Here is a 14,638-nt window from a genome sequence, read left to right as displayed (position 1 = left end):
ATCAACCATCGAATACAATAAACGTCAAAGATGTTCGCATCCTCCAAGTATTCATTCTCCTTCCGGATTTGGAGTTTCTCAACTCTCCGATGCTTGAAATCCCCAATAAAGAGGATTCCGGAAGACTATAAAAACAAAAAAAAGAACACAACAAATTAGTATGAACCAAAAGATAAATGCAAGTGAAAGCAAAATGAAAACAAACATACTAACCTCGATCATTTGCATAAATTTCCTTTTGCATGCCATTTTTTCTTTTTTTTCCCTTCTGGATACAAAATCGTGTTAAGGAAACTAAAGGACCCGTTACTCGGTGAGAGTTCGAAAAATTGTGTGAAAAATTACTCGAACCACGCTTTAATTATTTACGAAAAGGTTACACCCACCCTTAGACACAAAATTATCGCCATCGCTTATTGGTCAAGACACCAAAACGTAGTCGTACCCCTATTCCCCACCGACACTGAAACAAACCCTTAGTCCCATACCCCACTCCTACGCTAAAATGAAATGAAAAGCAACCCCTCCCCGGACCCAAAGAAAATGGGGCCCACCTCGAATACCCCCATCGAACTCTGAAACTCAGGAAAATTATACCAATGTTAAACTAGAATATATATATATATACATTACACATAAGGACAATAAAAAGAATTAACAATAATCTTGAAGACACAAAATCTATGTAATAATAAACAACACCTCAAAATTATTGATTAAGATATTGTAACATATATTGTAACACAATACATACCTTAATTCGTTATTTTACAACATATCAAATGAAAATTATGAAAATTAGCCAGAACAACTGGTCGAAACTCAACGAATATCTTAATCACTACATATAGGAAATAAATAATAACGAACAAATCTTCTTAAAACGCCTATTAGTAAAAACGTATAACGACAATAAAATAAATGTCACAACAACATTGTAATCTTAAGATTTAAGAATTTAGCTCAATAAAGCTAACTCCAGTGTAAATCGACAAACGATGATTACCAATCCCTCATAAACTCTCACGATTAAATTTTAATTAATCTAATTGAACGAGACGCTCAATCTAAAGGAGAGAGGTGTTACGTCCTAGCATTACGCTAAACGCCCCTCACTTTTTCTCTTCAACTCAATCGCTATCACAAGTATATTTCTAACCTTTATCATCATTTGTCGATACATAGTTCTTATCTAAGAATATATTTAATTAGCTAAAAGTTCAATTTTCAAAGCCGTACATAACTCATGAGCTTCGCAATTAAAGAAAATGACATGCCAATTTTACCCCCACCACCGCGAATCGTTTTATTCAGAGAAAGTATAGTCTCGGCGAGAGCCTCAGGCCAGCAGACGACAGGACTGTCAATGTACTTGTCCCGAGACTCTACCGAGTCTCTTGAACACAGAGCGTATCCAGACCATCCATAACAAATACATCCTGCGAGACACTCGGCGCTCGCACATATTTTTTTCCTCAACTATCCATTCTTTAAACACTCACAACGCGCGCCCTAGACTCTCCCCGATGTTCCGGCGCCATAAAAATCCTACAAGACGAGCGCGGAAAACCATAAGTAAACACTCCAAGACCGATTTCCTATCCTTGAATTTATTATCAATGCAACATTTCCTAAATCCACAGGAAATTCCAGAACCACGTTTCGAAACTCGTGTTTCCCACGAGTCCCGAAAACAGATGCTCGTATCTCAAGGATAACACGTGCACATCTCAGAACTCCGCTCAACACACTTTCCCTAATTCTAAGAAATCTCGAGCGACTTTTCCTCCAATCGTATCTCCGGAAAAGTCTCCCCCATATTCAAATCCAATCATCAAATCAGACAATACTTTTTACCCAATCCAAACTAAAAAACCACAGAGAACAAACCCCCTCTACAGCATCCTACCCCCAAAAAACACATCCTCCTCTCGAACTCTAACTAGGCTAAGAATCTTAGTTGTTATTCAGTTAGCAGCAAACCTTCACAACATTAAGACTGAAGCCCAATCTCATAAACTTAAACTCGTCAGTCAAATCACTAACTCATACAAGTAATAATTTTACCAACTCTAACAGTGTAAATAAGTGTATAAGTTTATCAATAAACTCATTGGCATATTTTGTAGTAAACAAAATATTGTGACCAGCACTTATTTGAAAAGCCTTCGACACCGCTTCAGAATTGGAAAACCCTTCCAATTCGCGAGCACAACCTCAACACACAGGTCACGCATACCTGAAAATATAACGTGTGTCCTCGGGCGCCGCACTAGTCCCAAGGAAGTCTCACCGGCAGCGGTACTCAAAAGTATAACCTGCCTCTCTAAATCGGTGACTGTGCGTCCCCACCTAACCCTCCCTCTCGGGACGTAACAACGTAACGCAGATAGTAATGTTTTTGATTTATTAGATCTTTCTCAATTTCCTGATAGTTCCCATAGGAATGAATATTCCGAATTACCTTTAAATACTTGTCCTCGAATTGATATCATAAATTTTAATACTGCACGTCACTTAAATGAAAATTTATTCCAATTGATTTCGATGTTAAAACAAGATGAGGCTTCGGTTCCCAAATTGTTTTCAAGCGCGATTTTTCATTTCTCACGTTTTATTTGATTTTTTTTTCACTTCACAAAATAATTACACATCAAGAGACACGGTAGAGTCTCGGGACAAGTACATTGACAGCCCTGTCGTCTGCTGGCCTGAGGCTCTCGCCGAGACTATCTTTTCTCTGAATAAAACGATTAGCGGTGGTGGGCGTAAAACTGGCATGTCATTTTCCAGAATTGCGGAGCTCAAGAGATATTTTGTTAAGCGAAAATTAGTTTGGAGACTAATTTTCAAAATCCCTTTCGAATGAGCCCGAAACCATTACGATCAGTAGCGTAATTGCTGAGAAAAAACTTTGCACAGGCTCAAGATTATGCAAAAGCTACTAACACATTTATAAATTCGACGTATCTGTATATAATACCATCAAAGGCCTCATGTCCTTGGGTCTAACTTCACGGCGGTGTCGCGGACTGACGTCACATGCCAGCACCTCCACCTCGTCGCTACATAGATAACCGAGATATTATGAAAAAGGGTGATGTTGTTTTGACAATGCGAAGTTCGGGATGTGTGTATCGTGTGCTTGATAAATTCGTGGTAATCAGTTAATTGTGTCATTCTTTTTTACCGTGAATTCTTTCTAAACATAGATTTTTTTAAATGAATAATTGGTTGAATGTAAATAAAATCCAATAAATTTTTTAAAACTTTTATCAAAAAAAAATGTCTTATTCAATGTATTTTTGTCATATTTCCTTAAATTTAGTTTGGCCGTGCCCTCCGGAGTCCCTTTTTTTCACCTCTTCAGCTTACAGTTTATCCACACCAATTTCTGTTCATTCTGTGGACTATATGTGTGTTGTGTATTTCTATTTCCTCTCCTTGAGTTCATCAACATAGTTTGAAGATTTATGACAATAACTCTTGTTGGACTTCCGTTTCCGGTGACAGTGGGAAGCAGTGGGGAATAGTAAGGTGCGGGAAATAAAGGGAAAGGCCGCAAAAAGGGGCTGTGCGGGAGAAAAGGTGAGAGTGGAAAGGGGGGTAAGAGCCGCGGCGAGAGAAGAGACGGCAAAGGGGTGACGGGGGTAAGTTGGGGAGAAGTAAAAAACAGGGATAAAAAGGGGGGCGTGAAAAGTTAGAGGTTACAGTGCTAAGGAGTGAATTAGGTAGAGAGTGAAGAGTGCAGTTAGCAGAAAGAATACGAGGAAAGGTAAGACAGTGACAAGCGGAGAACGGTGGAAGTAGGTGAGAGGAACAGGTAGGTAAGGTAGGAAGACAAGGGAAAGAGTGAGGTAAGGAAGATAAGGGCTGCATTCCAAAACCTGCTGGCAGCGCTGTGGCGTGCTGTCGCTGAAGCATACTGCGAGGAGCGTTCCAAAACAAAAAACGTGCTGCCATTGCGGTTTACTGCAAAAGTTTTGGAACGCTCAAAACGTTACTCGCAGTCACTCACAGTACTCCCGGTCGACACCGCCAGACAAACGAATTGTATAACATAAAAATGAAGGTGACGGAACGCAAAGTTTTAGCCATTATTGGAGTATTATTATCCGAGCTGAATGAATCAAGTGATGAATCAAGTGACTCTGAAATCGAAAATATTGTAGAAATTGCACTTGAGAATGATCATCAGCGTACAGCTAAAATTCGATGCAAGAATTATGTGGAAAATGTTGTTTGGCAATACGGTGACAGAGATTTTAAAAACCATTTTCGGTAAGTTTATAGTAAAATTTATATTTGTTTAAGCAAATTTCTTGGTTTGAGAAATTAATACAACTATTAATTCCTGTAGTGGAAGGGTTTTTTTTTAAGAGATATTGTCAATTCCTAATCCACTGTATACCTAATCTTGTTTATTGGTTCTTACTATGAACATTCCGCAGATTGACAATCATTGTAAATCTGTTTCTACTTTCTTAAGATCCTATCTAATTTGATTTTATCCTAAAAAGCTTTCATTTTCTAAAAAAATATATGTTTTATGTACATATATTTTTTCTTGTATTTTTCAGTATTCTCTATCCCTAAGGTAATATATTTGCAACATATATTTAACACTGAAGTATTTTCTTTTATCGATTCGGATTGTATGATAATAATCAAATTTGACATTATAATTTCAGTCTTTCCCGGACCACATTTCAATTTTTGTTGGAGTTATTGGGGAATGAGTTAGCGAAGAATGTACACTGAACTGGTAGACCAGCTAATAGACCGGAAAAGACGTTGCTGTTGGCTGTGTGGATGATGGCAACCCCAAATTCATACAGGTATACTAAGCTCAGTAGTATTACTTCCTTGAAACATAGTGATATTTTTATTAGTAAATGATAATTATTTTTCGCATACCCTCAATGAGATGTTTACTTGTCAGCATGTTGATCATTAAAATAGTAGTGCGTACTTTATAAATTTAGTTATCTTAGTTAGCCGTATCAGTTTAGAGTAAAGAGGAATATGTATGCCAACACATGTTGATTCAACTAAAATGTGTGAAATAACCTTTTTATTTACATCATCCGAATATATGAAACTGTCGTTCTATTAATGATTATTATTACAGGTGCGTTGCTGATCGCTTTGATGTAGGGACAGCTACAGCATGAAGATCAGTACATGCAGTTGTTGACGCTCTGTATTCACACCTCAACACTTTCATTTCATGGCCAGATAGAGCACGAGCTGAAGAGATCTGGACTCATGTAGAAAACAGATTTCATTTTCCCAAAGTCATTGGAGCCATAGATGGTACTCACATCAAAATTGCTGCGCCAAAACAGAATCCAGAGGCCTATATAAATAGAAAAGGTTACCATTCTATGCAATTGCAGGTATTGAAGTTCAATTCTTAATATTTTTATCTTTTAAGCATTTTGAGATATATCAAACAAGATACTTACATTGATTTTTTTTCCAGATTATATGTGACCACGAGCTACGGCTTACTCACATTCATACAGGACAGGTTGGATCTGTGCACGATATGCGGGTGTTCAGGCTGTCTGAGTTTGAAAAAATGTGTACTCCGAGAAATTTCCCTGAAGACAGCCACATTTTAGGTGATACCGCATATAGTGTTCAAAAACATATTATGGTTCCGTTCAAAAATAATGGTCATTTAACAGACGCTCAAATAGAGTACAATACTCGGTTAACACAATCGAGAATGATGGTGGAGCGAACAATTGGACTGCTAAAAGGTCGATTTCGCAGCCTATTAGACACATTGCCTATGAGGAGAACCGATTTAATTCCGAAATATATCAGTTCATGCTGTATTTTGCACAATATTTGCTTGATCCAAAATGACATTATCGATATTCCAATTTTGGCACAGCAAGAGGAAGTACTTGGAGATATTGGTATTATGCCGGAAGCGGTACGGCAGCAAGGCATTGATAAGCGTAATGCTATCGTGTATTATATTCAAAATCAACATAACGTTTGTTAGTTTTTAAAGTTTTACTTGCGTCCTCGAGAATAAAAGACTTGGTAGTAATAAATAATTACCTTTATGTTTGTATGTATATATTTTGTTTTATTGTTGTTTATTGAAAAACTTAATATCGAAATAAGTGTACTTGAATTTTTATACAATAAAGGACGTTGTACTTGATTGCGTTTACATTGCATATTTATAGTGGGCTAAATTCAGGCTTTTCAATCACCCGTAAAGTTTAATGAAGTCCGGGAAGGTAAGTATTTCCATAATGCGAATTTTTTTTTTCAAACATGTTTATTTTATAATTTTTCACACGTAAATCACACGACTTTTAGAAAGAACAAGTAATTCATTTAATTACGAGTCATTTGAATGACGCGTTTCAAGAATTGGCACTAATCATGTTTCTTTTTCGTTGTTTTTAACTCCCTTCACTAAGTTTACAGCTTCAAAAAGAACTGAATAGTAGCCGGTAATTAATATTACACTTTGCATGACTCCGCGTTTATCACAGTTTCGTTTTTTGTAACACTTATTCTACAGTTACATTTAAAGTGTTTTCAACCTCAAAAAAGTCTGAATAGTAGCTAGTAATTAATATTACATTTTGCAAGACTGCGTTGATCAAATTTTCGTTTTTTTTATCAGACTTATTGCCAGTTCTTGCGATTGTTGCCCGATTTTTTGTTGTGGTCTGTCACCTGTTTATAAGATCTCTTTAATGATTGTATTTTTGTTCCACATTTGACAGGTGAAATAGTGTATCCGGCATCATGAAGATGTTGGGATAGGATCTTCCAACATTGCTTTACGGGAATTTTAGAACTCTCAAATGTTGATAAATGTTCCTTATACAGCGATATCAGTAACAATGTTTCCGCCTTTGACCACACATGTTGATCTGGAAATAGTCGTACATTATTTTATAGCGTATAGGTATTGTTCAATCCATTTTCAACATTTTGGGTGTACGTAAACTATTTATTCCAATTCTTACCGTTTTCGTTAGGATTAATTTTCTCTACAGCCGATACTGGAGCGTGCAGTGCAGACGGTATAGCAGCAGATTCTCTTGAAGTTCTCTTCATCGCAGGCGAAACTGAATTATGCAGCATCTCAGAAAAGACTGGAGTTTGATTCATTGCAGGAGAAACCGAACAATACTGCATCGAAGAAGAGACTGGAGCACGCTTCATCGCTGAAGAAGCCGAAGAATGTAGCATCGTAGAAGAAACTGAAGTTTGCTTCATCGCAGGAGAAATCAAAGACTGCAGCTTCGCAGAAGAGACTGGAGTTTGCTTAATTGCAGGAGAAATCAAAGACTGCACCACCGCATTACAGCCTGGGATTATTGCAGCTAAAACAAAGATATGCAGCTGAAACTCTATGATGAAATCTATGAAATAGGTATCAAATATGATTATTACCCTGCTTTTCCTTCAACGTGTTCGTTTCGAAGTTATTTTTCCTTGCACTTTCCAAAAGTTTGTATGCGAACTGAGGATCTGTAAAAAAAAATAGGAGTATTAAATCATAATGTACTGTAAGAAATAATCATTTCCTGAATTTTGACCAGTGAAATAGCATTTATGCATTTTGAGGTTACGTTATGGTATAAATTGTTTTCTTCTGAAAATTAACCGTTTGCCGTGCACGTTATAATACGCCGTAGAAGTTATTTCACTTACCCATTTCAGCCTTTTTTGCGTTTTCGGGGGAGAGATAAATTTTATACTCATTATTAGTATCGCAGTCGATCAGCAAAAATTCTTCCTCCTCGAGAGTGGCCGCCATCTTGTACTGTTCCTGCCTCACCTATTTTTCGGCAGCAGCCGCAGCAGGAAGTGACGACAAAATTCGTGACGTCAGAGTTTTTCGAAATGCTGCCGCAGCGCGCTGTAAGTAGTTTTGGAACGCAGTACTGAGTGCTCACAGCGCTGCCAGCAGGTTTTGGAATGCAGCCAAGGTAGGAGCGTGCGAAAGAAGGAAAGTGGCGATAGGAGCGGGATAGGCAAGATAGGAAAGTGAGAATTAAGAGAAAGTGAGGGCGAGAGAGTAAAGGGGAACAATAATGGAGTACAGGGAGATAAGTGAGCAGGGGAAGAAAGGAGTGGGGGAAGGGGTGGGGAGGGTAAGGAGCCTGGAGGAGAGAGCTAGATCTGGCAGTGTAGGGAATATTATGGAGGCGATTCTGGCAGGGGACAGGAAGAAGAGGGAAAGGGAGGAGGGTACGGCGAGAAGGGAAGACGGAGGAGAGGAGGAAGTGTTCAAAAGAAGTAGAAAAGTGGTCAGGTCGCCGAAGAGAGAGGGAGGGGACGCGGACGAGATAGTAAGAAGGGTGGGGGAAATGATGAAGGAGTTGTTAAAGCAGGAGTTAAGGGAGGAGTGCGGGAGGATAGAGAGCAAGGTCGACAGGTGGGCGGATGAGGTGAGAAAGGAACACGATGAGATGAGAAGGCAGTGGGGAGAAGAGAGGGAAATGTTTAAAATGAAAATTGAGAAGTTGGGGCGTAGAGTGGTAGAGCTGAAGAAGGAAAGAGGAACGGGGGGAGAGGGAGGGGAGGGGATTGGAAGGAGAGTGAGGGAGGTAGAAAGAGAGTTGGAGAGGAGGGAGAGGGAGGAAAGGAGAAACAACATAGTGATTAGAGGGGTGAAGATGGCGGAAGGGGAAGAGTGGGAGAGAGAAATTGAGAAGATATGGGAGAATTTAGGGGTGGAAGGAGGCAGGAAAGAGAATAGAAGAATAGGGAGGGTGGACGAGGGAGGGAGGGGAATGGTGCTAGTCAGATTGGAGGGAAGGGAGAAGAAGATAGAAATAATGAGGGCAAAGGTGAAGTTGAAAAGGAATAGAGAAAGGATAGAAGATGATTTGACGAAAGAGGAGAGGAGAATAAAATGGCTGGTGGAAGGGCAGGCGAACGAGGAGAGGAGAAAGGGAAAAAGGGTAAGGGTAGGATATATGAGGATGTGGGTGGAGGGAAAGGACCTGGTGTGGAACGAGGACGAGGGGAGATGCACGGACAGGGCGGGAAAAGGGCAAGGGGAAGGGGCGGAGAGGAGGGAAGAGAAGAAATGAGAGGAAGGGGGAATACGGAGCGCAAAGGAAAAACAGAAGCGGTATATAAAGTGGGGTTTTGGAATGTAGCGGGAGTAATGAATAAGGATGAGGAGTTTTGGGAGGGTATAACACAATGGGATGTGATAGTTATGTCGGAAACATGGGTAACGGTGGAGGGGTGGGGTGCGATAAGGGCAGAGATCGGCAAAAATAATATTTTTGCGAGTAGTTCTGGGTAATATAACTAATTTTTTGGAAAATAATTATTATATTTTCGAAAATCTCAATCAATTGAAAAATTAACAATTCGTTAGGGAATATTATCTATTACCTCGAAATTGAATAATGCCAACGAAGAAATTAAAAATTGGGAAAACAAATATATTATTAAAAAAAATATTACTAATTATCAAAAAAATGGAAAATATAAAAAAAAGTAATACCAATTACTTGGAAAATTAAAAATTGTAGAAATATTATTTTTAATTAATCAAGAATAAAAAATTGAAGGCAAATATTTTTCTAATTATTCAAAAAATAAAAAATTGAAGGGAAATATTTTCCTAATTACCCGGAAAAGAAAAAATTGGAGTAAAATACTTTTCTAAATATTCAAAAAAATCAAAATTAGAGGAAAATATTCCTTTAATTAACCGAAAAAACGGAAAATTGGACAATGAATAATGAAAAAATAGGAAATGGAATGGGAATGGACAATATTTTTTTAATTGCATAAAAAAATCAAAATTTTATGAAAGATATTTCGTTTCATATCATAAACATAATAAATTTCAGGAATATTTTTTCCACATTTCGATTTTTTTCCAAAGTTGATGAAAATATAAACAAAATGAAATTCATAATTTTTTCACGAAATGTAATATTTTGAAAATAAAATTATTACGAAAAATATCAAAACTTTATAAAAGAGTTGCAAACATTTTCTAACTTTACAAATCATGTGGTATTTGTAAGCGTGCGCCTCAGTGAATATGGGTTTTGGAAGATCCGCGGCGGTGAGTGCAGCGCCTCATGCAGCTGGCGCGACAATCACCGTTTAGCTTGAGTGCTCATCACGATATTCAATGGTTGTTTTGTCTCAGAATAAATTCACTTATAATAACTATTGGAAGCGAACATCTTATTCAATCCATATCTTTGGTTGGAGATTTCAATCATTGGAGCTGTGAGCAATAATTTTTCATTCAATTTTTAATAGTTGAATGATTTATATTTGTAAAATACTCTCGTATAGGGTGACCCAAGCAACACGTCAAAGTAGAAGCAAGGTCAATGCAACATAATTATTTTTGAGCTAACTCAAGGTAAGATTATCTAATAAACAATTATTAATCAAAGTATTTTATACGTGCTCAGAATTTTTTTTTCTCATAACCAAACACTCGTAAAGCTGTCTCAAATCTAAGTTTACTTGAAATTTCTTTCACGTTTCTTGTGAAAATTTTACGCATAACAATAACATTTAATCGTTAATCCATGATAGGATAATAATTCAAAATATTATTGAATAATGAATAAATAAATATAATAACCCGAAAGGGTTTACCATAATATATATCAATATAATATAAACATAGAAAAAAGATTTAGAACCAGGAAAAAAATTCTATAAAAATAATAAACGAAAAATTGAAAAGTTCAAAAAAATTCATAAATATTGAAGACATTGAAAAATGTACTATCCAAGTTACATGTAGTATAAAAATGTATGATATCAATTGGAGGCCAAGTTTTTATTGATAATTTGGATTATTTATCCAACAAATTGGAAACTTTAATGAAATTCATGATAATTATTTTCACGAAAAAAGTTAATGAAAAAAAAGTCATAACAGAAGTTACGTGCAGTACTAAAATGTATTATATCAATTCGAGATCAAGTATTTATCGGTTATTCGAAATATAATCTCCGGCGACAAATGAGCGTTGAGAATCCTTGTCGGGCTCACAGCGTTTTATCAAAATTACTAAAAAATTAATGGAAATAAAATCATTAAAAATTCACATGAAAGTCATTCGTTACTTCAACAAGGTACACACTTTAAAGAATCGATTCCCCTCCGACTTTCAGGATCCCTTGGTATTATTCACAACAATCAACTTCGATTGGATCGGTACAAATTATGTTCAAATACGTCTTAAACGTACTTGTCCGGCCCATCACTTTTTATTCAAATTGCTCATTCGAAAACAAATCAAAAACGAAGTTAATGCATGTGTTAATATTAAGGAACAGTAATTCCCGAGAAAATAATTTTCCTTCGAATCGCTCTTGTCAAAATGAAACGAAAATGAAAGATGAAGTTGATTAATCTATTTATATTATATGGAGTCATAATTCACAACAAAATCATTTTTCTACAAATTCCAGGAATCCACGTGTCGTACTCGACTAGTGATATTTATCAAAATGTGTACGTGACTATAGAAAAAAAAACATTGCATGGCTGAGTAGGTTCGAAAATTTCTTGTAATGTGCCTGATTATTTCTCATTTTCATTGGTTCTTACCGAATGGTATGTGTTCACTGAAGAAAATGAGAAGTGGATATTGCTATACGAACTTGCGAACAATCAAGTTCAAATTACTTGGAGATGTTATTTTTATTTTTATCCATTTTATTATATTTGTCATTATAGAACAGCCCTGATTTGTTTTCGAATGAGCAATTTGAATAAAAAGTGATGGGCCGGACAAGTACGTTTAAGACGTATTTGAACATAATTTGTACCGATCCAATCGAAGTTGAATGTTGTGAATAATACCAGGGGATCCTGAAAGTCGGAGGGGAATCGATTCTTTAAAGTGTGTACCTTGTTGAAGTAACGAATGACTTTCATGTGAATTTTTAATGATTTTATTTCCATTAATTTTTTAGTAATTTTGATAAAACGTTGTGAGCCCGACAAGGATTCTCAACGCTCATTTGTCGCCGGAGATTATATTTCGAATAACTGATAAATACTTGACCTCGAATTGATATAATACATTTTAGTACTGCACGTAACTTCTGTTATGACTTTTTTTTCATTAACTTTTTTCGTGAAACTAATTATCATGAATTTCATTAAAGTTTCCAATTTGTTGGATAAATATTCCAAATTATCAATAAAAACTTGGCCTCCAATTGATATCATACATTTTTATACTACATGTAACTTGGATAGTACATTTTTCAATGTCTTCAATATTTATGAATTTTTTTGAAATTTTTTAATTTTTCTTTACAGAATTTTTTCGATTGTTTTTTATTTTTGTTGAATTTTTTTGAACTTTTCAATTTTTCGTTTATTATTTTTATAGAATTTTTTTCCTGGTTCTAAATCTTTTTTCTATGTCATCCAGAAACAAGAGACCATCAATGTACTTGTCCCAACCTTTTTTCCCCTAGGGGGAGTTTATGGTTTGATATCACGCCTTTTTTCTCAAAAGTTCCTCATTTATGTTATGACGGTTATAGGATTTTAGTATAAATTTCTATGAATTATTTGCTTAGTACATTTTTATAGATTCCATTCTCATACGAACATTTTTTATGGTATAATCTTTTTCATGAAATTATCAGCAAATAAGGGACCATCAATGTACTTTTCCCAATCTTATTTTCCCTAGGTATGATGTTCGGATTATAAAGTTGGTTTCCACCATAAAAGACCATTTTTTCGTAAAAATTGTAGTGAAAATATTTCGTCACAAGTCTGCTCTTGAACTTTGGCGATTTTTTTCCTTATACTCTAATATGTTATGCCTATTAGGAACTCAACAGCATGGAGGAATCTGGGATGAGGCCCGCGAAATGAATTTCGGCTTATAACTTTGGTTTCCACGAAAAAGGACCTATTTTTCGTCAAAATTGTACTGGAAATATTTCGGCACTGGTTTCTTCTTCCACGTTGGTGATTTTCCCCCTTATCTTCTAATATGTTTTGTGTAATAGGAACCCAAGAGAGTGAAGAAATGCGTCTCGTGGGTTGTAATATGATTTTCGGCTTATAACGTTGGTTTCTGCGACAAAAGATCTATTTTTCGTCAAAATTGTACTGAAAATATTTCGTCACCTGTCTGTCCTTGGCCTTTGGCGATTTATTCCAAGTCTTCATACCAAGAAAGAACTGATGTAAAGATTTCCTTAATAAAACAGATTTAATTTATCCCTTTTCTTCAAAATTCAAATGAAAGATAGATCAAATTCAAGACACGAAAAATCCAACAGATTTGCCCACTTTAAATGTCGCTTTTGCATTCTGAATCTAGAGATTTCATTTCATCCAAAACGTGCCCTCAATCAAATATATTTCCAAAGTTTGTAAGAGGCCGCTGAGGTCTAATTATCCACAGTTTGATAGTTGCTGAAAAAAAGTACCCGAAAACTTCTAACATCAAGAGACTCGGTAGAGTCTCGGGACAAGTACATTGACAGCCCTGTCGTCTGCTGGCCCGAGGCTCTCGCCGAGACTATACTTTCTCTGAATAAAACGATTCGCGGTGGTGGGGGTAAAATTGGCATGTGATTTTCTTTAATAGCGAAGCTCATGAGTTATGTACGGCTTTGAAAATTGAACTTTAAGCTAATTAAGAAGTTCTCTGTCGCACGAGCCCAAAATCAGCATTCTCGGTGGCGTATTTGCTGAGAAAAAACTTTGCACGGGCTCAAGATTATGCAAAAAGTACCAACACATTTACGCAGCTGATGTATCCGTATATGGGTTCAGACCGATACATACAAGGGCTTCTTGATGCCCATCATAACCAATCACCGGTGAGAATCTATCCGTCTCGACCAATCGCCGATGAGAAAGTTTCTGATAGTCCTCAATGTTTTCTTGTATACCGTCTGTTATCGTCTGTTATGTTATTATAAAGTGATTGCGATCGTAGCCCCGTGGATCAACGGTGCAAGATTTGCAAATTTCGTTTAAATAAATAAAACATTATTGGAAATAGCAGTGGATATAATCAATTTTATTTTTTTCATAAAAGAAGTTTCAATAAGTTTCGAGCCCAATTCACGACAATAATATCTATAATAAATAAAACCTCAAAAGTGGATTAATTGATCTCATACAGTGTACTGAGAGTGAGTAAAATATTGAGAAGTGAAAACGTGAATAATGTGTGTCGTGAAAATTAAGAATTATCTGTTCTACTTCGATATCGTAATATATACATAGATAGCAAATTTGCGAGATTTCGCGTCATGTTGACGTTTGAGGTTATGACCGCCGGAGTGCTGTTGCGTGCAGAGTGTAGAAAAATAAAAGTGGTTATTGAAAAGTGGAAGGAATCGATATTATTAATGACGTGACTAATTAGTGTTGAATAATAATAATAATAACAATGAGAAAAAAAACGTTCGTTCATTATAACCTCTAAAACGTTCTTTCCAAACAGAAATTCTATGTTATGTAATTACATTAAAGAAAGAGGTGGATGGTTGTGTGTAAACGAATTCAAATAAATTTTAAAAAACTTTGGTCAAGTAATTCAATGTGTTGTTGTCATAATTTCTTTCATTTAGTTTGGCTGTGTTCACCGGTCCCTTTTTTCCA

The 14,638-nt window shown here is 36.2% G+C and overlaps 1 protein-coding gene and 1 pseudogene across 1 annotated transcript; both read left to right on the top strand.

The window, feature by feature from the left end:
- Positions 1-4,788: 4,788 nt before the first annotated feature.
- On the top strand, positions 4,789-7,390 carry LOC122408488 (putative nuclease HARBI1; annotated as a pseudogene).
- A 691-nt stretch (positions 7,391-8,081) lies between these two features.
- LOC122408487 (trichohyalin-like) lies at positions 8,082-9,086 on the top strand. The gene has a single exon (XM_043415279.1). The coding sequence runs from the start codon at positions 8,082-8,084 to the stop codon at positions 9,084-9,086; it is 1,005 nt and encodes a 334-aa protein (XP_043271214.1).
- Positions 9,087-14,638: the final 5,552 nt, after the last annotated feature.

The sequence above is a fragment of the Venturia canescens genome, chromosome 3, assembly GCF_019457755.1.
Source record: "Venturia canescens isolate UGA chromosome 3, ASM1945775v1, whole genome shotgun sequence".
NCBI classification, from domain to species: Eukaryota; Metazoa; Arthropoda; class Insecta; order Hymenoptera; family Ichneumonidae; genus Venturia; species Venturia canescens.
This window is presented reverse-complemented; position numbering and strand designations above follow the sequence as displayed.

What these genes read in the sequence shown, in the direction of transcription:
- LOC122408487 (XM_043415279.1), top strand. Translation starts at nt 8,082, where the DNA reads ATGGAGTACAGGGAGATAAGTGAGCAGGGGAAGAAAGGAGTGGGGGAA.